Source organism: Henckelia pumila, chromosome 4 (assembly GCF_033568475.1).
Source record: "Henckelia pumila isolate YLH828 chromosome 4, ASM3356847v2, whole genome shotgun sequence".
Lineage (NCBI taxonomy): Eukaryota > Viridiplantae > Streptophyta > Magnoliopsida > Lamiales > Gesneriaceae > Henckelia > Henckelia pumila.
In genome coordinates, this window is record NC_133123.1 from 190,734,728 (window position 1) to 190,760,844 (window position 26,117).

Consider the following 26,117-nt stretch of genomic DNA (forward strand, 5'->3'; position numbering starts at 1 on the left):
ATGTTGAATGCTGCTGCCAACGGAAGCCTATTCAGAAAGACACCGGCAGAGGCATGTGAAATCATTGAAAATATGGCTGAAAGCAACATTGGATGGCCAGATGTTAAGAAGGAGAAAAATGCTGGAGTACTAGAATTCGATGCACTGACAGCACTGAATGCCAAAATCGATGCTCTTACTCATCAGATGACAGTTATGCAGACAGCTTTAGCCAATCAGGTGCAAGCTCAACAGCCCGAGGAACAGCAAGTATTTGAGGTTGATGCGGCGAATTTCATGGGAAATCAATGGAGACAGCCATACAATCCCTACAGCAATACTTACAATCCTGGCTGGAAGAATCATCCAAACTTATCGTGGAAAGCTGCAGATCCTACCGCCAACACATCAAAGCCGGTCGAGAAGAAGCCCTCCTTTGAAGAAATCATGATGAAATATGTGGCGGTTACTGAAACTCACCTACAAAATCAAGAGGCAATGTTGCAGAAATTGGGAACACAGATGAGTCAGATAACGACACAACTGTCAACTAGGCCAGCAGGATCGTTGCCTAGTAATACTGAGAGGAATCCTAAGGATTTCAATGCTATTCTGGCGGTGACTAGATCGCAAGTAGAGACTGCAGAAAAGAATACTGAGGATGAGGAAGCAAGTGAGTCACTCAAGGAACAAGGGCTAGAGGAAGCAACCAAGCAGGCAGACTCGACATTTACGAGCAAGAAAGGTAAGTCTTCTAAACTCATTATTAATGATCATATTGATTTGAGTAAACTCCCCTTTCCTCAAAAAGCAAAGCAACTGCAATTGGATAATCAATTTGCAAAATTTCTAGAGATTTTCAAAAACCTTCATATTAATATTCCATTTGCAGATGCTTTGGCTCAAATGCCCAGTTATGCAAAAAATTTTAAAGAGATTTTGTCTAACAAAAGAAAACTAGTGGATTTTGAAACTGTGAAGTTATCGCAGGAATGTTCTGCCATTTTACAAAATAAACTCCCTCCGAAACTTAAGGATCCCGGTAGCTTTTCAATTCCATGCACCATTGAAAATTCATTTTTTAACAAGGCTCTATGTGACTTAGGTGCAAGCATTAATCTTATGCCTTATTCATGTTTTGAAAAGCTAGGAATTGGTGAGGTTAAGCCAACCACTATCTCCCTGCAATTAGCTGATATGTCCATAAAATATCCAAGGGGATTATGGAAGATGTGTTGGTTAAGGTAGATAAGTTTATATTTCCAGTGGACTTTGTTGTGCTTGATATGAAAGAGGATTGTGAGATACCTTTTATTTTGGGTAGACCGTTTTTAGCCACTGGAAAGGCGTTGATTGATGTGCATAAGGGAGAGTTGATTTTGCGTATGAATGATGAGAAAATGATATTTAATGTTTTTCATGGACTTCGATATCCTGCAGACAATTCTGATTGTTTCAGAATTGATATTACTGATTATTTGGTTGAGTGTTCTTTGCAGGAACAGTTGCCTGTGGATCCTTTAGAAATATGTTTGACAAGAACAACTGATGAGGAGCATGTCAGCAAGGAAGTTCATGAAGTGGCACGATATCTGGATTGGAGTTTGCCCTTTGATAGACTCATCAATACTAAGATGGGGGAGCTTAACCATACTCCAAAACCATTAAAGCCATCCACCGAAGAGCCCCCCACTCTTGAACTTAAACCACTCCCTACTCACTTGAAATATTTATATTTATTAAAGAATGATAAACTGTCAGTAATCTGTTCATCTTCTTTGACAGGTTGTGAGGAGGAAAAACTGTTGCGGGTGATTAGAGAACACATAAGAGCCATAGGATGGAGCTTGGCCGATATCAAGGGGATTAGTCCAACCATGTGCATGCACAAAATATTGATGGAAGCGGAGCGCAAGACATCTACTCAACCACAGAGGAGACTCAACCCGGCTATGCAAGAGGTAGTGAAAAAGGAGGTGATAAAACTCCTTGATGCAGGTATTATCTATCCTATATCTGATAGTGAATGGGTGAGTTCAATTCAAGTAGTGCCTAAAAAGGGAGGGATGACTGCTATTGAAAATGCAAATAATGATTTGATTCCTTCTAAAAATGTTACGGGGCGGCGGGTGTGGGACCTCGGGTTGCTAATCTCAAATCTTAAGGGCATTTAATGAATAAGCATCATTAAACTAATAAGGAAAGAAAAGATCTAAAAAAAAAAAAAATTTTTTTTTTTTTTTTCAAAAAGGGTTGCGCCCCCGCCGCCAAAAACTACCGCGGGAGCGCCCCTGTTTTTTTCCAAAACAGTAGGCTAATCTCCAGGCTGCGCGCGAGCCGTCAAAAACTACCGCGGGGGCGCCTCCTGGAGCAGAAACTTGCCTTGTTCTTTGTCCGCAAATTTGATCCCTTCAACTCCTTCCAATTCATCAAACTCAAGTCCAAAACATGATATAAAAGATCCAAATCATGCATATTAATATAAACAAGGTCTCAAGCATCTATACATGTATTTATTACATCGCACAAGTCGCTAAAGAAACGATAAACGACATAATCTATCTCAAGTTTCATACATGTATTCCAAAACCCACAAGTTCTAAGGTTCCATGCTTCTACCATTCAAAACATCATCTACAACCCGATTCCTCACGTGCTAGACTCTCTCCCAGCTGTCAATGACGTCGATGATCAGCTCCTGCCCTCTCTGTTGTCATGCACACATACAAAACAAGACAACAGCCGGATAAACTCCGGTGAGATATAATTCTCAGTATAACCAACATATCGAAAGCGTTAAATAAATCATATTAACTCTATTTCAAACTCGACTCAACAAATAGAGTACTCAAACGCTTTAAATACGAATTGATTCACATAACTTCGAAGCCATCAAGATTCATAAATGATCCTGACATGGATATCCATCTAACGAATTCGTAAACGACTCGCAAATAAGGTTAACCGCAACCTTGGCTTAGAATCAATTCAATATAGCATCATATCAACTCAAATATAAAGATCCACTACCTGAGATGGATCAACAACACCACAATTAATTCAAAACATAAACAAGTATGTGATTTTTGCGGGCCAACTCAAAGATAATCGTTTTTGAGTTTCAAAGTCCCTACTTCGCGATGTTGTCATTATACCTTCGTTTATTGAGGTTCTGAACTCTTCAAATCTGCGAGATATAATCAAAATACATATATCAAACTTCATACCAATCTATCATTTCAGAAACGAGTCAAAACCATCAAGAATTCATCAATCAATCGCATTTCAAACCTCAACTCTTTCTTCGTTCGTTCAAAGTCGGCGTCTTGTGTCGTTAAGCCTTCAAACTCAACTGAAACTGAATAAGAAAAATACTATAACATTGATAACATCTCAATAACAACTTCAACTCAGAATTCGGCTATCAAAACAGTTCAAAAACTCGATTAAACGACGTAGCGATTCAAAATCGGTAACCGACGTAATTCCCGACTTCGAAACTTGTAACTCAACTCATATATCAGCATATATCTTATAAAACTCAGCCATACAACAACATATCAGCAGCTATACTTGTCAAGATACATGCTACAAATCATAATCAATCCCTTCAAGCATTCAACTTTGATCCGGTGTCGAAACTAGACGCAATACAAATTGTAAAACATGATCGACAACTCAATATCTGATATCTGTCAATTTTCGAAATTCAAATCATGCTAAAAGATATAAAATCTTACACCAAATCGAAGCCCTTGTCGTAAGGATTCCAGAACACTTTTCGGAATTGAAATCGGACAACCGGTTCAAAAGTTACGGCAAATCGAAAATCAAACTTTCGAAGGAATTGAAGAAGAACGAAACTCTGTTCTTATTTTTTTCTGAAAATCTAATGAAGTACACGTTTCATGCTGACTAATAAACTTAAAATCTGATAAGTTATAAGATAATTGCAATTTGGTCCCTCAACTCTTCAATAATTGCAATTTGGTCCTCGGCCCTTATTTTACTTCAATTTCAACCCTAAATAATTTAAGAATATTAGAATTTAAATCCAAAATTCCAAATATTCCCAAATTAAATATACTCGGATTAAAATTAAATAAATTCGGATTAATTTCTAATTAATCCCAGGCCTTACATTTCTCCCCCACTAAAACATGAGTTCGTCCTCGAATTCATAAACAGTATAGATATGCAGTCCGCATACTCATAAGAATAAAAATAAATGAAAACTGAATAAGAACTCACATCAGTGAAATAGATAAGGAAATCGTTGCTTCATATCTTCTTCGACTTTCCAAGTCGCTTCTTCAACTCCGTGTCTACTCCATTGAATCTTCACCAATGGAATGGTCTTCGTTCGGAGTTGCTTCGTCTTTCTATCAAGAATCTGAATAGGTTGCTCGAAATAGCTAAGAGTATCATCCAACTCAGCTTCATCGGAGTGAATCACATGAGATGCATCAGATATGTACTTCCTCAACATCGATACATGAAAGACATCATGTATTCCAGATAAAGACATAGAAAGAGCGAGTCGATAAGCTAGATTGCCTATCTTCTCGAGAATCTCATACGGCCCAATATACCTCGGAGATAATTTCCCTCGTTTACCAAATCGAACGGTGCCTCTGAACGGTGAAATCTTCAGAAACACTCTATCTCCCTGATCGGCCGTCGTCGTACATTCGCATATCTGGTCTGTCTGTGCTGTGCTGTTCTCATTCTCTGCTGTATTAGTTTCATCTTTTCAGTCATCTGTCTGATCATATCTGGCCCTAACTCAGGTACCTCAGAAATATCATCCCAATACAAAGGTGATCGACACTTCTTTCCATATAACGCTTCGAATGGTGCCATCTCTATACTCGTCTGATAACTGTTGTTATAAGAAAATTCCACGAGTGGTATAGAATTTTGCCATGTAACACCAAAATCAAGTACTACAGCTCTAAGCATATCCTCAAGCGTCTGAATAGTTCGTTCAGATTGACCGTCGGTTTGAGGATGGTAAGCAGTACTCAAATGTAAACGCGTACCTAGAGCTTCCTGTAGGCTATGCCAAAAGTGCGAAGTAAACCTCGGATCTCGGTCAGATACAATCGACTTTGGCACACCATGAAGTCTTACCACTTCTCGAATATAAAGATCCGCCATTTGATCATGACGATAAGTCATTCGCTAAGGAATAAAGCACGCAGATTTCGTCAATCTGTCAATGATCACCCAAACAGCATCGCATCCTCGAGATGATCGTGGCAACTTCGTTACAAAGTCCATGGAAATGTGATCCCATTTCCATTCAGGAATTGATAAACTCTGTAATAAGCCACTCGGTTTCTTTCTTTCAGCCTTCACCTGTTGGCAATTCAAACATTTGGATACAAATTCAGTCACATCAGACTTCATTTGCTTCCACCAGTACTGACTCTTCAAGTCTTTGTACATCTTTCTGCCTCCATGGTGAACACTAAAGCGACTACAATGAGCTTCTTTCAGAATATTATGTCTCAAGTCTGCAATATTGGGAACAACTATTCGGTTATTCACATACAAGATATCATCGTCACTAAGCTTGTACTCAGACTGATGTCCTGATCTGATCATTTCAATCGATTTCTGTACATTCTGATCAGCTTTCTGTGCTTCTTTGATACGAATCAACAACTTTGGCTCAGCACTGATTGCATAAACTCTCATAGGCCTTCTATCTGTCTCAAATACATATCCAGAAACACAACAATTCTCAATCAAATTAGATACACCTATAGTAGATAAAGATAGAGCACATACTTTTCTACTCAGGGCATCTGCTGCTGCGTTAGATTTTCCCGGATAATATTTGATTTCACAATCAAAATCCTTCAATAAATCAAGCCATCGTCGTTGTCTCATGTTCAATTCAGATTGTGAGAATAGATACTTCAGACTTTTATGATCAGAAAAGATTTCAAACTTCTCGCCGTATAAATAATGTCTCCAGATTTTCAATGCAAAAACGATAGCAGCCAATTCAAGATCATGAATTGGATACCTAACCTCATGTGGTTTCAGTTGTCGAGAAGCATAAACAACAACATGTCCTTTCTGCATTAAAATACATCCCAAACCCTGGTGAGAAGCATCACAATAAACAACAAAATCCCCAGTACCTTTAGGGATTGTCAACACTGGCGCAGTAGTCAATCTCTTTTTCAGTTCAACAAAACTCCTTTCACATGCCTCAGACCAAACAAATGGTGCATTCTTCTGTGTAAGCTGTGTAATAGGCTTCGCTATAGATGAAAAATCTCGAATGAATCGACGATAATAACCAGCTAAGCCCATAAAACTTCGAATTTCTGGCACAGACGTCGGTCTTTGCCAACTGATCACAGCTTCTACTTTGCTTGGATCCACTGATATACCATCTCCTGAAATTATATGGCCAAGAAACACGACTTGCTGCAACCAAAACTCACATTTGGATAACTTGGCATATAATTTTTATTCCCGTAACGTTCTCAATACAATTCGGAGATGATCAGCATGTTCACACATATTCTTAGAATAAATCAAGATATCATCGATAAATATGATCACGAAATCATCTAGATATCTTTGAAATACCCTATTCATCAATCCCATAAATGTTGGAAAAACTGGCGAGTTCCCAGACCAATTACGATTGATACCCGGTGCAGCGGAAGTTTAAAATTTTTTCATGGAACGTTTCCATGGTATGGGTATCAACCGTTCATCGATTGAATTACGTGTGTGTATAAAATTTAAATAACAGTTAAATAAATTTTACCTCAAATCTCGCAACGAGATTAATGGACACCAACAGAACAATTCTGCTCTTGTTGTCTCTCCCTGGAACCGATGAACGCCTTCAATCAGGTCCACGAACAGAGGTTTAATCCCTCTGATAGATTGCACTAGAAAATCTATCAGAAGTTTTCTGCGAAGAGAATACACGAATTTGATTCATTATTCCTTACTGCGATTCAAAATCACAGACCGGAATTTTCTCGGGCAGAGGGAGGGAGAGGCGGCCGAAAACGTTTTTGAGAGGGGCTAGGGTTTCGAAAATCCTGTCTCAAAAATTATGACCTGTTCTGTGTAATTTCTGTACTGAAATAACTTATTTATAATGCAGGCCACTAACACCTTAGGGCCCATTAGTCATAAGCTGGGGCCCGACAAGCAAAGCCCACTCGTTCAGAAATTAATATAAAATTCATCGTGACTCCGATTGATGAAATGATTTCACCAATGTGCACAGAAACCATTTCTGCACGTTTTAAAGTCAAAATAAATTTTCCTGAATCCGAATTCAGTGGTTTCCAAAAATGTCCATCCCTATGTCATTTTAGGAAATCCTACTCCCTTACTCTTATTTAAGAAGTCCAACTCCTTAGTTCATTAAATTTAACTCTTTAAATTTAACTATCTCAACGGGGATTAAAACTCCATTACACTGTGTGACCCTCAATGGTTCAGGGATACAGCTAGCCGTGGGCTCACAACTCCTTGTGACTCGGAACAACACTTTCCGACTTGCCCAACGAATCATGGTAAAGCGCCTAGCAACATCGCCCCATGATTCCCTAGGTATCACTGATAGTGCCTACAAGAACCAGTAGATTTTGGTTAGCGTACAGTACGGTCCCTTCATCCATATATCCCGATCGAATCAACAACCATTGGTATATCGAGAGTCGCTCAAGATTCGATAACTATGCAATGCATCTTGAAGATCAAATTAGTGACATCGCATGTGCTACTAAGAAACCATTTCTTAAATCACATCAAGTACTCTGGCCAGAGATTTGTCACACTAATATCTCCTCAGATCGCATAGGATATCCACACTCGCAAGTATGTGGTGAATCCTTGACAACAATGCATTGACTCCTATATGTGTCGTAACTGTACCCAATCTCGACACCTGATGACCCCCTCAGAGTCGGTAAACGAGTCAAAGCACAGTACTAGCATATAGAGTCTCCATGATGTTTCAAGTCGTAAGGACTAATGGTGTACAACCAAAACCGCGGACTTTATCCACTCGATAAGTGATAACCACTTGGAAAGTCCGGATAGGGTAGTTCGACTATTCATCCTATGAATATCCATTTGCATGCTTCGAACATCTCCATGTTCCCTACCAATGAAACGTGGTACTCCGCATCGCAAATGCTAGTCTCAAACTCGAGCGATCCTTATCCTTATTATCGGACGGCTCAATCGACTAGGAACGGTTTTAGAATATACAGTGACTATAAGATGTATTTCATGATAGACATCTCCATGTTCTACCACATCTTACATACACTATAGTATATTCAAGGTCTTTATCAAAACAACAATAGTATATCACAATACAACAATATGAAGTAATATAAAGTCATTGCCATAAAAGTGTAAATAATATTAAACAAAAGATTGTTTATACAAAGAGTCAACAAAGCCCATAGCCACACAGTTGGCTCACTGGGCACCCACTCTTACAATCTCCCACTTGCCCTATAGCCAACTAGTCATACTACGTAGACCCATTGCTTCGCGATGTTTGTCAAACAATGGTCCTGGCAAAGGCTTAGTAAGTGGATCAGAGATATTGTATGCAGAGGCCACTCGTTCGACACTGATGTCTCCTCTTTCCACAATCTCCCGGATTATGTGGTATTTCCTCAGTACGTGTTTGGATCTTTGATGAGACCTTGGTTCCTTTGCTTGAGCAACGGCACCCGTGTTGTCGCAGTACACCGGGACTGGACCAACAAATTCAGGAATGACGCCCAACTCTTGGACGAAATTCCTCATCCAAACGGCCTCTTTAGCAGCAGCTGATGCTGCAATGTATTCAGCCTCAGTGGTGGAATCCGCTGTGGTGTCCTGCTTGGAACTCTTCCAAGAGACAGCACCGCCATTGAGCATGAACACAAATCCAGAGGTTGACTTCGAGTCATCCACATCACTTTGGAAGCTAGAGTCGGTATAGCCTTCCAGTTTGAGTTCTCGTCCTCCATAAACCATGAACATATTCTTAGTCCTTCGCAAGTACTTAAGAATGTCCTTCACGGCTTTCCAATGCATCTGACCAGGATTAGACTGATATCTGCTCGTGACACTCAGAGCAAATGCTACATCCGGTCTGGTAGATATCATCCCATACATGATACTACCTATAGCTGACGCATATGGTACATGTGTCATATTCTCTATCTCTGCATCAGTCTTGGGACACATAGACTTGGATAGAGAAACTCCATGACACATGGGTAGATGTCCTCTCTTGGACCCATCCATTGAAAACCGTTTCAATATGGTATCGATGTAGGTTGATTGAGTGAGTCCTATCATTCTCTTAGATCTATCCCTATAGATCTGTATCCCAAGAATGTAGGATGCCCAAATCCTTCATCGAAAATCTACCTGATAACCATATCTTTGTTGACTGCAACATCCCTACATCATTCCCAATGAGTAGGATGTCATCAACATAAAGTACTAAGAATGTTACCGCATCCTTAACTACTTTCTTGTACACGCAAGGTTCCTCCGGGTTCTTGATGAAACCAAAATCTTTTATTGTTTCATCAAATTTATGGTTCCAACTTCTTGATGCTTGTTTTAGACCATAAATTGATCTCTGAAGCTTGCATACCTTATGCTCGCTTCCCATGGATGTGAACCCCTCAGGCTGCTTCATATAGATTTCTTCCTTAATGTCTCCATTAAGAAAAGCAGTCTTCACATCCATCTGCCATATCTCATAGTCATACCATGCAGCTATGGCAATTAGGATTCTTATGGACTTGAACATTGCGACTGGTGAAAAGGTTTCATCATAGTCAACTCCTTGCCTTTGAGTATAACCTTTCGCCACCAATCGCGCCTTGTAAGTCAATATCTTACCATCAGGCCCAAGCTTTCTTTTGTAGATCCATTTACACCCTATTGGAACAATTCCATCGGGAGGATCCACTAAAGACCAGACTTGGTTAGTATGCATCGAATCCAATTCAGACTGCATAGCTTCAAGCCATAAATTCGAATCCGCATCAGAAATTGCTTCCTTGAAGCTTCTTGGATCACATCCAATGTCGGGTTCATCTTGACCCTCTTCAAGAAGAAGACCATATCGAACTGGAGGTCTAGAAGTCCTCTCGGATCTTCTAGGTGCAGGCGTGTCCAGCAATGGTTCCTGAGGTGTGGGATCGTTATTTTGTATTTCGGGTTCTTCTCGAACTTCTTCGAGTTCCATCATCTCGCCTTTCTTATCCAATAAGAACTCCTTCTCCAAGAAGGTGGCATTCCGTGAAACAAACACCTTTGTTTCAGCAGGATAATAGAAATAATATCCGATTGAATTCTTCGGATACCCCACAAAATAACACAGGCTGGATCGACTATCCAACTTATCTCCCACTGTCCGCTTCACGTAAGCAGGACATCCCCAAATCCTCAAGTACGAATACTTAGGAGCTTTGCCATTCCATAACTCGTATGGTGTTTTGTCCACTGCTTTAGTGTGGACGTTATTCAACAACAATACCGCCGTTTCAAGCGCATAGCCCCAAAACGAAGGTGGAAGCTCAGTGAAGCTCATCATGGATCGAACCATGTCTAACAAAGTTCGATTACGACGCTCCGATACACCATTAAGCTGTGGTGTCATAGGAGGAGTCCACTGAGAGAGAATCCCATTCTCTTTTAGATAGTCCAAAAACTCGGTACTTAAGTATTCTCCACCTCGATCCGATCGAAGTGCTTTAATACTTTTACCTAGCTTGTTTTCTACTTCAGCCTTGAATTCTTTGAACTTTTCAAATGCTTCAGACTTATATTTCATTAAATATAAATACCCATACCTTGAATAATCGTCAGTAAAGGTAATGAAGTAGGTGTGGCCATGTTTAGTCCCAACTCTAAATGGACCACAAACATCTGTATGGATCAAATCCAACAGATTTTGACTACGCTCAGGTTTCCCCTTAAAAGGAGATTTAGTCATTTTCCCTTTTAGGCAGGATTCACAAGTAGGTAGAGAGTTAATATCAGACATATCAAACATGCCCTCTCCCACTAGCTTGTTCATCCTCCTTGAGGAAATATGACCTAGTCTAGCGTGCCAAAGGTTTGCCGGGTTTTGACTATCGATTTTCCTTTTGTTTGTTGTCGCCGGTTTATCAATATAATTTATTGGAACGTCTTTTAGTTTTAAGTTGTATAGATCGTTTTCAAGTTGTCCATTTCCAATCAAACATTCATTCTTGTAAATATTGCAAATCCCATTCACAAAATTGCAAGAATAACCATCTCTATCAAGCATAGAAATAGAAATAATGTTTTTAATTAAATCTGGCACAAATAAAACATCTCTCAACAATAATTTAAAACCATTCTGCAAAATCAAACAAACATCTCCAATGGCCGTAGCTTCAACTCTGGAACCATTCCCGAGCCTCAGCTGGGTCTCACCCATTCTAAGCCTGCGACTTCTTGTCATCACCTGCAAATCATTGCAAATGTGAGATCCACATCCGGTATCCAATACCCAAGAAGTTGTATTAAGTGACATGTTTATTTCAATATAGAACATACCCTTTGCAGTTCCTAACTGCTCAAGATACTCCTTGCAGTTACGTTTCCAATGACCGGGTTTCTTGCAGTGATGGCAAACTTGTTTAGACTTGTCCAATTTTGCATGTAACATTTGACCTTGAGATCATGGTCCAACCATTTCTCTAGTTCGGCCAACCTTTCGGCAGTTACATCAGCCGGGGCTGTTTTCGGAGAAGCCTTTTCTAACACTTTAGAAAATCTTTTCCGAACTTAGGACAATCTTAACTTATGGAATCATTCTGTATTGTTTGCGCCAATAAGTTTGTTTTGTTGGAGAATAGAAACATGTGGATTACTGAGATGAAACAGACAATTATCGATGATTGTTTAAGCAATTTACTAAGACATAAAATAGGCGAATTTAATTTTATGAATCTCACTCCCACTATTTTAACGATTTCACTACCCTCTAGTGAAAACGGGAAACTTTTTCCTTAGTGAGAACATGGAGTCCAATTGACAAACTTATGGTCCCGAATAATATCAGCCAACCATAATTCTCAAAAGGTAGAGCCCAATTGCTTCCAAAGCAACCCCATGTGTTTACCTCATGTCCAATAAGGGCCCAATAATATGACGCCGTTTAAAGTGACATGTCAAGATGACCCATCAATATTAAGTTGTGATGGACGGTCGCCATGTGGATCCCCCAATAATATGAGCCGATCCCATGGGAGTTCCACCCAACTTAAAACATTTGTCGATCCAATGTACAGCTTTCCGACGGACGGGCCCCCCCAATAATATGAGCCGGACCGTATCCGCGGGTAGCATCACATACATTGACCGTTGATGGAAGGTAGGAACATTTAAACAATATTTAAATTTTCTTTATTTATCTTGATATAAATTTTAAATCATATTTAAAATGAGGGATTTTATTTATAAAAATATTTGTCTCATCATATTTAATTTATTGCATGCATTGCCGGATTCACGCAATTTATGTCTAAACATGCATACAATCATAATATCACATATTATATAGGATGATCGATTCCATTTCTAATTGACCCGTGGTTGCCAATCACGGGTCTTAGTCCAATCCTAGGTAATATGCAGTATGCAAATGCAATCCTATTACATATGCTTCCAATTTACATTTCTTCAGTCTTCATTGTCTGCTGGGCCCACCATCTTCAAATCTTGATCTCCCACTAAATCTAATGTATTTACAATAAATAACAATGACAAGTAGGGGATACATTTTTAGGGGTTGGGAACGGGCTATAAACCAAGCCCACTTTTATTACATATGACATTCATATCGGGCCATAAACCAGGCCCATTAATAAAACCAACAATAATAAAGACAAAATGTAAATTCCTAACATACACCTACAAAATTGGTCATGGCAATCGATCATCCTTATCCAATAACATTTAATTCAAAATTAATTTATTGGATAACATGCTGTGGCAATTCAAATTTAAACAAGATAAAATCATATTTTATATATAAAATCTCATTTCACATATAAAATCATATTTTATCTCTATATTAAATAAAATCATATTTTATCTATAAAATCCAATTTTACAAATAAAATCATATTTTACTTAATATATCATAAGATCATATCTTATTATCAATTGTACCAAAATAATTGATTTCAAAATTCAATTTACGGATAAAATATTAAAATTTTCCAAAAATTCAAATTTATCCAAAATCAATTTTAAAATTTACGGACTCGAACAATTCGATCCGAAATCTCGTGAACCAATCAAAAACAATTTTTGACCGGACCAAAAATAAAATTTTAAATATTAAAATTAATTTTAATAAAAAATAAATTTTTCTCGCGGGCCGCCCGGGACACTCCCGGGTTGGCCCGCACCCGGGGCGCGGGCCGGGGGCAGCCCGGCTGCCCCCTTAGGGCAGCAACAATTGCTGCCCTGGCGGCGCCTGGCGCCGCCGCTGGGCGGCGACGGTCGCCGCCCTGGGCGGCGACGTGCGCCCCCTTTGGGCGGCGCCGTGCGCCTCCCCCGGGGGCAGCGACCATCGCCGCCCCCTCCGGGCAGCGATCGAATCGCTGCCCGGGTTTTGCCCCGAAAAATTTTTTTTTTTTTTTATTTAAAAATATTTATTTTGTTTCAAAAACCGAGACTCAAAAATTTTGTACAATTGATTAATTCAATCGTTTGATCTGAGCAACCTGGCTCTGATACCACTGTTGGAAAAACTGGCGAGTTCCCAGACCAATTACGATTGATACCCGGTGCAGCGGAAGTTTAAAATTTTTTCATGGAACGTTTCCATGGTATGGGTATCAACCGTTCATCGATTGAATTACGTGTGTGTATAAAATTTAAATAACAGTTAAATAAATTTTACCTCAAATCTCGCAACGAGATTAATGGACACCAACAGAACAATTCTGCTCTTGTTGTCTCTCCCTGGAACCGATGAACGCCTTCAATCAGGTCCACGAACAGAGGTTTAATCCCTCTGATAGATTGCACTAGAAAATCTATCAGAAGTTTTCTGCGAAGAGAATACACGAATTTGATTCATTATTCCTTACTGCGATTCAAAATCACAGACCGGAATTTTCTCGGGCAGAGGGAGGGAGAGGCGGCCGAAAACGTTTTTGAGAGGGGCTAGGGTTTCGAAAATCCTGTCTCAAAAATTATGACCTGTTCTGTGTAATTTCTGTACTGAAATAACTTATTTATAATGCAGGTCACTAACACCTTAGGGCCCATTAGTCATAAGCTGGGGCCCGACAAGCAAAGCCCACTCGTTCAGAAATTAATATAAAATTCATCGTGACTCCGATTGATGAAATGATTTCACCAATGTGCACAGAAACCATTTCTGCACGTTTTAAAGTCAAAATAAATTTTCCTGAATCCGAATTCAGTGGTTTCCAAAAATGTCCATCCCTATGTCATTTTAGGAAATCCTACTCCCTTACTCTTATTTAAGAAGTCCAACTCCTTAGTTCATTAAATTTAACTCTTTAAATTTAACTATCTCAACGGGGATTAAAACTCCATTACACTGTGTGACCCTCAATGGTTCAGGGATACAGCTAGCCGTGGGCTCACAACTCCTTGTGACTCGGAACAACACTTTCCGACTTGCCCAACGAATCATGGTAAAGCGCCTAGCAACATCGCCCCATGATTCCCTAGGTATCACTGATAGTGCCTACAAGAACCAGTAGATTTTGGTTAGCGTACAGTACGGTCCCTTCATCCATATATCCCGATCGAATCAACAACCATTGGTATATCGAGAGTCGCTCAAGATTCGATAACTATGCAATGCATCTTGAAGATCAAATTAGTGACATCGCATGTGCTACTAAGAAACCATTTCTTAAATCACATCAAGTACTCTGGCCAGAGATTTGTCACACTAATATCTCCTCAGATCGCATAGGATATCCACACTCGCAAGTATGTGGTGAATCCTTGACAACAATGCATTGACTCCTATATGTGTCGTAACTGTACCCAATCTCGACACCTGATGACCCCCTCAGAGTCGGTAAACGAGTCAAAGCACAGTACTAGCATATAGAGTCTCCATGATGTTTCAAGTCGTAAGGACTAATGGTGTACAACCAAAACCGCGGACTTTATCCACTCGATAAGTGATAACCACTTGGAAAGTCCGGATAGGGTAGTTCGACTATTCATCCTATGAATATCCATTTGCATGCTTCGAACATCTCCATGTTCCCTACCAATGAAACGTGGTACTCCGCATCGCAAATGCTAGTCTCAAACTCGAGCGATCCTTATCCTTATTATCGGACGGCTCAATCGACTAGGAACGGTTTTAGAATATACAGTGACTATAAGATGTATTTCATGATAGACATCTCCATGTTCTACCACATCTTACATACACTATAGTATATTCAAGGTCTTTATCAAAACAACAATAGTATATCACAATACAACAATATGAAGTAATATAAAGTCATTGCCATAAAAGTGTAAATAATATTAAACAAAAGATTGTTTATACAAAGAGTCAACAAAGCCCATAGCCACACAGTTGGCTCACTGGGCACCCACTCTTACAATAAAAACTGCTGGTGCATTCGTTAGACCAAAAGGCATGACTATGAATTCATAATGGCCATACCTGGTTCTAAATGCAGTCTTAGGAATATCTTCGTCTCTAACCCTCAGTTGATGATATCCGGATCGCAAATCAATCTTCGAATATACTGACGATCCCTGCAATTGATCAAATAAATCATCGATACGAGGTAAAGGATAGCGATTCTTTACCGTTGCTTTGTTCAATTGCCGGTAGTCAATACATAGTCTCATCGATCCGTCCTTCTTTCTAGCAAACAATACCGGAGCACCCCAAGGAGAGACGCTCGGTCTGATATAACCCTTGGCCAACAAATCTTCAAGTTGGTCTTTCAATTCTTTCAATTCAATCGGTGCCATACGGTAAGGTGCTTTTGATATCGGCTGTGTACCTGGCATCAATTCAATACTGAAATCTACCTCTCTGTATGGTGGCAGTCCGGGAATCTCGTCAGGGAATACATCTGCAAACTCACTCACCACCGGTATATCAGTCAGTGTCGGACTAGTCTTCAATACATCAACAGCATAGATCAGAAATCCTTTTGCTCCTTTCTATAACAACTCAGTCATAGCAAGAACAGATATCAATGGAATTTTAGATCTTGATCCCTTACCATAAAATTTCCATTCATCAGCCATATCAGGTCTGAACTTCACAATCTTCTGAAAACAGTCTACTGTAGCTCTGTACTTGGTTAACATATCAATACCGATTATGCAATCAAAATCAGACAAACCGAGTACAATACAATCAAGCTCAATCTCATGCCCCTCACACTGTAATATACAATTTCGTACATACTTCACTGATACAATACCTCGACCCAGAGGTGATGAAATAGATACAACAGTAGCTAAGGGCTCAACAGGTAATGAATGCAATGCAACAAACTGCTCAGATATAAAAGTATGCGACGCACCAGTATCAAATAAGACATAAGCAGGATAACCATAAAGAGAACAGTTACCTGCAATCACATCATCTGGTGCCGCTTGTGCTTGCTCCTCAGTCAATGCAAACACCCTTGCTTGTTGCCTTGGAGGTTGATTCACCATCTGACCTCCTCCTCTACTCGGTGCTGCAGGCTGTGGTTGAAAAGAGTGAACTGAAGATGTAGATTGACCCACTGGTCTCGATGCTCCTGCACCCTGTGCACCTTCAGATCCTCGTTGTGGACACACTCTTGCAAAGTGTCACATCTTGTTGCAAATGTGGCAGCTTCCAAACACCCCTCGACATTGTTCATCGGTATGGCGACCTCCACATTTGGTGCAATATACATCAGACTTCTGTCCAGCTTTAGACTGTCGGGATCCACTAGAACTAGAAGAGCTACCACCACCTGATCTCTTGAACTGTTTGCTCTTACCCTTGAATAAATTTTTCTTTCCACTGCTACTACCTCCAGCTTCAAATCGAGGTGGCTGTGGAATCTGTGGCTGTTCTTGTGGTTGTCTCACTGGCTGTGGCACAAACTGTGCTCCTCGTTGTTTTAGTATCCCTGCTTCTGCACCCTTTGCTCGATTCAGAGCATCAGCAAAGGTATTCGGTCTTCCCGAATTCACAAGGGTAAACACATCAGGATTCAAGCCATTGATAAATTGATCGGCTTGAGCTTCGTCACTAACAGCGATATGTGGTGCAAACTTCAACAAGCTAGTGAATTTGGCAACATATTCTTCAATATTCAACTGTCCCTGTTGCAGACTTGCAAACTCTGCTCCTTTGTCCTTGCGATAAGACACAGGAAAGAAACGCTGATAGAAAGCAGTTCAAAATACAGACCAGGTAATAACAGTACCTTGGTTTTCCAGTGCTCTCTTCGTCGCTATCCACCAACTCTTGGCAAGGCCATGCAATTGATGAATTATCAGTCTCACACGACGATCATCTGTATAATCAATGGACTCAAATAACTGCTCAATATCTTCCAGCCAGTTCTCACACTCTATAGCATTCTCTGTTCCTTGCAACTTCGGTGGTTTGAATGACTGGAATCGTTTCAAAAGTTTCTCCATCGGATTAGCACCACTGAACTCATCAGTAAACGTACTACCCTGTCCATGTTCAGACACTGTCACTGGGACCTGTGCAGCATTTGTCTGTTCAGGCTGATTCGTAGCCAATGTCTGCCTAACTCTCGGTGCTGGTCGGGGAGGCATATCTGATAATCAAACAGATTAGTGTACAGTTCATCATATCATAACACATTTCTGTTTCAGTTCCTCAATGCCTTCTCAAAAGATCGAATCTGATTCAGTCGTATTATTACATGCTTCCAATAATATCAGATAACGGATAGCATGCAATTCTTAAAGTTGTAAATCAAGTCAGATAATAAACATGCTTCAAGAATACTTAAATCAGAGTAAAAGACTCGATCTACCCCGCTCATCTATTCTTAGTCCGAGAAACTTAAGGCTCTGATACCACCTGTTGTGGGGCCTCGGGTTGCTAATCTCAAATCTTAAGGGCATTTAATGAATAAGCATCATTAAACTAATAAGGAAAGAAAGGATCTAAAAAAAAAAAAATTTTTTTTTTCAAAAAGGGGTGCGCCCCCGCCGCCAAAAACTACCGCGGGGGCGCCCCTGTTTTTTTCCAAAACAGTAGGCTAATCTCCAGGCTGCGCGCGAGCCGTCAAAAACTACAGCGGGGGCGCCTCCTGGAGCAGAAACTTGCCTTGTTCTTTGTCCGCAAATTTGATCCCTTCAACTCCTTCCAATTCATCAAACTCAAGTCCAAAACATGATATAAAAGATTCAAATCATGCATATTAATATAAACAAGGTCTCAAGCATCTATACATGTATTTATTACATCGCACAAGTCGCTAAAGAAACGATAAACGACATAATCCATCTCAAGTTTCATACATGTATTCCAAAACCCACAAGTTCTAAGGTTCCATGCTTCTACCATTCAAAACATCATCTACAACCCGAGTCCTCACGTGCTAGACTCTCTCCCAGCTGTCAATGACATCGATGATCAGCTCCTGCCCTCTCTGTTGTCATGCACACATACAAAACAAGACAACAGCCGGATAAACTCCGGTGAGATATAATTCTCAGTATAACCAACATATCGAAAGCGTTAAATAAATCATATTAACTCTATTTCAAACTCGACTCAACAAATAGAGTACTCAAACGCTTTAAATACGAATTGATTCACATAACTTCGAAGCCATCAAGATTCATAAATGATCTTGACATGGATATCCATCTAACGAATTCGTAAACGACTCGCAAATAAGGTTAACCGCAACCTTGGCTTAGAATCAATTCAATATAGCTTCATATCAACTCAAATATAAAGATCCACTACCTGAGATGGATCAACAACACCACAATTAATTCAAAACATAAACAAGTATGTGATTTTTGCGGGCCAACTCAAAGATAATCGTTTTTGAGTTTCAAAGTCCCTACTTCGCGATGTTGTCATTATACCTTCGTTTATTGAGGTTCTGAACTCTTCAAATCTGCGAGATATAATCAAAATACATATATCAAACTTCATACCAATCTATCATTTCAGAAACGAGTCAAAACCATCAAGAATTCATCAATCAATCGCATTTCAAACCTCAACTCTTTCTTCGTTCGTTCAAAGTCAGCGTCTTGTGTCGTTAAGCCTTCAAACTCAACTGAAACTGAATAAGAAAAATACTATAACATTGATAACATCTCAATAACAACTTCAACTCAGAATTCGGCTATCAAAACAGTTCAAAAACTCGATTAAACGACGTAGCGATTCAAAATCGGTAACCGACGTAATTCCCGACTTCGAAACTTGTAACTCAACTCATATATCAGCATATATCTTATAAAACTCAGCCATACAACAACATATCAGCAGCTATACTTGTCAAGATACATGCTACAAATCATAATCAATCCCTTCAAGCATTCAACTTTGATCCGGTGTCGAAACTAGACGCAATACAAATTGTAAAACATGATCGACAACTCAATATCTGATATCTGTCAATTTTCGAAATTCAAATCATGCTAAAAGATATAAAATCTTACACCAAATCGAAGCCCTTGTCGTAAGGATTCCAGAACACTTTTCGGAATTGAAATCGGACAACCGGTTCAAAAGTTACGGCAAATCGAAAATCAAACTTTCGAAGGAATTGAAGAAGAACGAAACTCTGTTCTTATTTTTCTGAAAATCTAATGAAGTACACGTTTCATGCTGACTAATAAACTTAAAATCTGATAAGTTATAAGATAATTGCAATTTGGTCCCTCAACTCTTCAATAATTGCAATTTGGTCCTCGGCCCTTATTTTACTTCAATTTCAACCCTAAATAATTTAAGAATATTAGAATTTAAATCCAAAATTCCAAATATTCCCAAATTAAATATACTCGGATTAAAATTAAATAAATTCGGATTAATTTCTAATTAATCCCGGGCCTTACAGCGGGTTTGCATTGATTATAGGAAATTGAATGATGTCACTCGTAAGGATCAGTTCCCCCTTTCCTTTATTGATCAGATGGTTGAGAGACTTGCAGGGCATGCATTTTATTGTTTTTTGGACAGTTATTCCGGATATATGCAAATTCCTATAGCACCTGAGGACCAACATAAAACCACTTTTACTTGTCCTTATGGTATTTTTGCATATAAACGGATGTCGTTTGGTCTGTGTAATGCCCCTGCCACTTTTCAGCTGTGTATGATGGCTATTTTTCATGATATGGTTGAAACGTTTATTGAAGTATTTATGGATGATTTTTCTGTGGTTGGGTCGTCTTTTGATGCATGCTTATTTAATTTGAAAAAAGTGTTGCAAAGATGTGAAGAGAGTAATCTTGTGTTGAATTGAGAAAAATGTCACTTCATGGTGAGAGAGGGCATTGTTTTAGGACATAAGGTGTCTGAGGTAGGTGTGGAGGTGGACCGAGCGAAATTGGAAATGATTGAGAAGCTTCCACCTCCCACGAATTTAAAAGAAATTCGGAGTTTTCTTGGGCATGCGGGTTTTTATAGGAGATTTATTAAAGACTTTTCTTCTATTGCTAAACCCCTCACTAATTTGCTGATAAAAGAGGTGCCTTTTAATTTTTTTGCTGAGTGCTTGCAGACCTTTCAGATTTTGAAGCAGAAATTGACAACCGCACTGTGATAGTTGCACTTGACTGGAATATGTCGTTTGAATTGATGTGTGATGCGAGTGACACTGCGTTGGGAGCCGTGCTTGGACAAAAAAGGGACAAAGTACTTCATGTGATTTACTACGCCAGTATCACCCTGTCAGCCGCCCAACTGAATTATGCAACTACTGAAAAAGAACTTCTTGCGGTAGTTTTTGCCTTGGATAAATTAAGGTCATATTTGGTGGGAAGCAAAGTCATCGTTCACACGGATCATTCGTCGTTGAAGTATTTGATGAGCAAGAAGGATGCTAAACCCAGGTTAATTTGTTGGGTTCTATTGTTGCAAGAGTTTGATCTGAAAAGTATTGACAGGAAGGGCTCGGAGAATCAAGTTGCGAACCACCTTTCTCGTTTGGAAAATCAAGGAGCTGAAACGCAAGTGATTCATGATGATTTTCCGGACGAACAGCTGTCTGAGGTAACGAATTTACCATGGTATGCAGACATTGTTAACTACCTCTCGAGTAAGTTTCTTTCCTCGCATTTAACTTATCAACAGAAAAAGAAATTTTCTCAGAGTTGAAATATTTTTTGTGGGAAGATCCGTTTCTGTTTAAGATCTGTGCAGATGGTATCATTCGTATGTGTATTCCAGTGGAAGAGGTAAGTTCTATACTCTCACACTGTCACACAGGTCCGACTGGAGGTCACTTCAGCACGGGTCGTACCGCTGCTAAAGTACTTCAGTCGGGATTTTATTGGCCTTCGTTGTTTAAGGATGCATATGCCTATGTGATTGCTTGTGATGCTTGTCAGAAAGTTGGTAATATTTCTAGGAGACATGAGATGCCCCTAAATAATATTCTTGTTTGTGAGGTTTTTGATGTATGGGGTATTGATTTTATGGGACCGTTTCCTGCATCTGAAGCAAACAAATATATCTTTGTTGCAGTAGATTATGTGTTTAAGTAGGTTGAAGCACTTGCATGTAGGACAAATAACTCTAGGGTGGTTGTGAAATTTTTGAAAAAATTCATATTTGCTAGATATGGTACCCCTAGACCCATAATTAGTGATGGAGGAACCCACTTTAGTAATTCTCAATTTGATACACTTTTGAATAAATATGGGGTCACTCACAAGGTGGCAACACCTTACCATCCCAAAACTAATGGGCAAGTTGAGATTTCAAATAGAGAGTTAAAGAGAATTTTAGAAAAAACTGTGAATTCAAACAAGAAAGAGTGGTCGAATAAATTGGATGATGTGTTATGGGCTTATCGTACTGCTTTTAAAACACCTATAGGAACTTCTCCCTTTAGGTTGTTATATGGTAAAGCGTGTCATCTTCCTGTTGAACTTGAGCACAAAGCACTATGGGCTACTAAATTTCTGAATTTTAATGTGCAGGCTACAGTTGAAGAGCGTTTGTTGCAATTGAATGAGCTTGAGGAGCTTAGGTTAGATGCTAATGAGACTGCCATGATTTACAAAGAAAAAACCAAGAAATGGCATAATCAACGCATCGCCTCACGTGAGTTCGAGGTAGTCCAAACTGTTTTATTATATAACTCAAGTTTGAAGCTCATGCCAGGAAAACTACGTTCGAGATGGTCAGGACCGTTCACTATCAAGCAAGTGATTCCTTATGGTACTGTCGAAATTTATAGTCCTGCAACAGGAGCATTCAAATTCAACGGGTAGAGGATAAAAGTTTATCGAGGTCGTATCGTGGATCCAACACAGACCACTGTCGAATTGCATAACCCGACAAATTAATGAAAGGGAGGAACATTCGGGCTATAGACTATAAATTTAGCGCTGGTTGGGAGGCAACCCAGTATTTATTTTTTTAGTTTACATGTTTTTATTTTGGTTTCGCTATTTATTTTTCATTTTTTGTTTTAATGTTAGTTGTTTTTCTTTAGCAGAGCTAGAAAGCGTTTGTTATATAAAACCGCGCGAGCGCGAGCCTTCCTTCTCGCGCGTGCACAGTTCAGAAGTACAGGAGATCACAAAATTGGCCACGCGCGCGTGTGAATCCTTCTCGCGCGTGCGCCGCATATATATCCAGATGCCGCATAATCCCGTCTCGCGCGCGAATCTGACTAAAAAAAAAAGGATCCCTTTTCTTTATTCCCCATTCCTTTCTTCATCTTTCCTCTTCTCTACTATAAACCCTAAATCCCCAATTCCCTAATCTCCAAATTCTCACTAAATTCCCATGAAATTTGCTCATATTTTGCAGATATTTGGAGTTTCTAGCCAAAATTCAACTTGGGGTACGCGTTTTTCTGTTCAGCCATCAATAATTCTTCCGTTTCGCGATCTCCACCTCCGCGCCGCCGCTCACCACCTTTGATTCCGGCCGTCCACCACCATGCCAGTCAAAAGAACCTGTTCGTTTGGACATGTCGTCGCTAGCTCATCTTCTTCCGTCGCACACTCCAATCGATTCGTCTCTCGGGAGACCCAAGAGAGGTATGAACATGCTAGACTCAATCGTAATCCAATTGCTGAGCGTGGTTTATCTCTGGATTGTAATGACTTTATTGCTTTGGGGATTAATAAGCGTAAATGGAATATATTTTGCAAAGTGCCCGAACCCGTCATTGTCCCGGTGGTTAGGGAATTTTATGCTAATGCACCAGCCCGAGATGATTCTAAAGCCTTTGTCCGAGGGAAACTTGTTCCATTTGACGCTGAGACGTTGAATAGGTTGTTCGATACACCTACTGCTGATGATAGTCAGTTTAGAAATTTTAAGGCGAACCCAGATTATAATTTGATTCTGCGAGAGACGTGTTATGCGGGTGCACAGTGGCACGATCCTCTCAGGTTCACTCATTTATCGAAGCGATTTCTGAAGCTTGAGCCGGCTTTATGGTATGCTTTCATGGCCCAGCGGCTTTTGCCAGTGCTACAAACTATTGACGTGCAGGCGGATCGGGCTATTCTTGTGTATGCAATCATGAAGAGATGGTCGATTGATGTGGGCAGTCTCATCCATGATTCCATTGTCTACTCGATGCGCACTCCGTCGGTGGGCCTTTACTTTCCTCACACCATCACCGCACTTTGTCGTCAAGCGGGTGTGCCGATCAGTCCAGATGAGGAATGGTTTCCACCGTTTAAGACCGTGGATGAGAAGCTCGCCACCTCCAAGCAAGCGAAGCGAAATTTAGAGTTTTATAGCGGCCAACCTCCTGTTGGGAGTTATTCTAGCATTCGTCCGCCGCCACCAGCACCTCCTCGCCGTACCTCCCAAGACATGGCCATTGAGAGCTCCGCCTTCAACCATTATGTCATGGACTATTTTCACGCCACTTTCACTCATCTCCAAAATGTGGAAGATATGATGCGAAGCATGGAGACTCAGTTGGGGCTGGATACATCTGGCTTCCATGCGGCACCTCATTATCCGCCACCATTCCCGTTCCAGTTTGACATGCCGGCATAATTTGCTCAAGTTACACCTCAGGATTCCTCCATCCCAGAAGAAGAAGAAGATTAGTCACCAGGGGAATTCTTTTTGTTTTGCATTTTGTTTGTTGCATTTGTTTATGTTTTCTGTTGTCGTTTATGTATTCTGAAGCATTGAGGGCAATGTTTTAGATAAGTATGGGGGGTGTTTAGTTATCATGTTTTGTGTTCATTCTGTTTGCATTTATTTGGTTTAGTTTTTTGTGTTTTGTTCGTAATCATACATATCATTTTGTTGTTGTTTGTGTTGACGATGCGAGTCGAATGATTCATGTTAGTCAATGATGATTGAGTTGATAAAGAAATTGTTTTTGGAAAAAAATTTTGCTTTTGATTGAACATGAGAAACTGTTGGTTGACTCGTAAATCATATTAAGCACGCATGTTAGACTAGTGTAGTGTAGCGATGTAATTGATGATGTTCGTGTTTGTTTGACCATTGCACGGCAATAGATGCTTGTTGATCATGATAGTGTTTTGGATTCTTGATAGTTGTTGGACATTGCATGCATGATTTTGGGGCGTACCTATAAAAAACAATTATGGTGTTTTGGATTCTTGATAGTTGTTGGACATTACATGCATGATTTTGGGGCGTACCTATAAAAAATTTTGTATGAAACAAAAAGAAGAGAAATATAAGTTAATTTCATCTGGGCTTGGACAATGATTGAAATCCTAATCATTGATACATAGCTAAGTATGCGGGTTAAAAGGGATTGTAGCTCCATCCGGGCTTGGACAATGATTGAAATCCTAATCATTGATACATAGCTAAGTCTACGGGTAATTATTGGGGCATAAGAAAATTAATTGCAAAATCAAGAGGTATGTTTAAATCTCAAGAAAGTGCATGTTTTTGTTTGGGATTGTTGAGATGACAGAGTGCTAGATTGTGATACTTGCATTAAATTGTAATAGGTCGCTAAACATTCTTAGGATGGATTCTTTTGAAGTTGCACGAAACTGGAATAATATGACACACACACATTTGCGTTCAACTGACAGTGTATTGCGGACAATCGAAAGTTGTTTTGGTTTTTGAAAAATTGAAGTAGAGCTCGTCTGAGGCTATCTTGAACATGATTCATTCATACTTGTGTCATTGCATTGTGTTTTTCATGTCTTGCTCGAGGGCGAGCAAGGTTTAAGTATGGGGGTGTTGATAAGTGTGTTGTGTATACATTATTTTGTGTCATTTTTATATTTATTTCGCATGCATTTATTTTATTTTCGTGTTATTTGTTAGTATTTTATTTTATGTGCATGTATTCTACTCTCCTGATTGAATTTTGTAGGATAATGGAGCTTTTAGGAACCAACTGTGCGGAAGACACGCGCGCGCGCGAGATTCCTTTTCGCGCGTGCACCGTATAAAGTTCCAGAAACATCAAAGTCAAGGCGGGCGCGGGCGAGCTTCTATCTCGCGCGCGCGCAGAAGAATATTACAGAGAGACTTGAAGGAAGGCCGCGCGTGGGAGAGCTCTTGTCTCGCGGGCGTGCGAAAGGTTGATCGAGCCACTGTTGTATTGAACTGCGCGAGCGCGAGATCCATCCCAGGCACGCGCGCGTGTTCGGGAATTTCTTATGTTCGAGAATATCTAGGTTAAGGAGGATTCTAATTGGCGCGGACCCTATAAATAGAAGTTTTATGATTTTTTTGAAGACTTTGGTCTTTTGATTTTTACGCGAAGGCTGAAGGCGGCTGCTTGAACACTTCTCCAGTTTTTCTTTTATTCTCGTATTTTCTAGTTTATGATTTTAGACTTGGTTTGATTAATTATGTTTATTAGTTAGTAGTAGTTTTTCTTCGATCAAGGCCCAATCAACTATGGTTTATTCAAGAATTT

At 39.8% G+C, this 26,117-nt stretch overlaps 1 protein-coding gene across 1 annotated transcript; it reads left to right on the forward strand.

Annotated features, from left to right (window-relative positions):
• Positions 1–23,146, forward strand: LOC140862476 (uncharacterized). The gene is made up of 9 exons (XM_073265499.1): positions 1–724; positions 1,085–1,140; positions 1,479–1,581; positions 1,765–1,940; positions 20,358–20,493; positions 20,772–21,308; positions 21,413–21,603; positions 22,195–22,329; positions 23,033–23,146. The coding sequence occupies exons 1-9, from the start codon at positions 1–3 to the stop codon at positions 23,144–23,146; spliced, it is 2,172 nt and encodes a 723-aa protein (XP_073121600.1).
• The last annotated feature ends 2,971 nt before the right edge of the window (positions 23,147–26,117 follow it).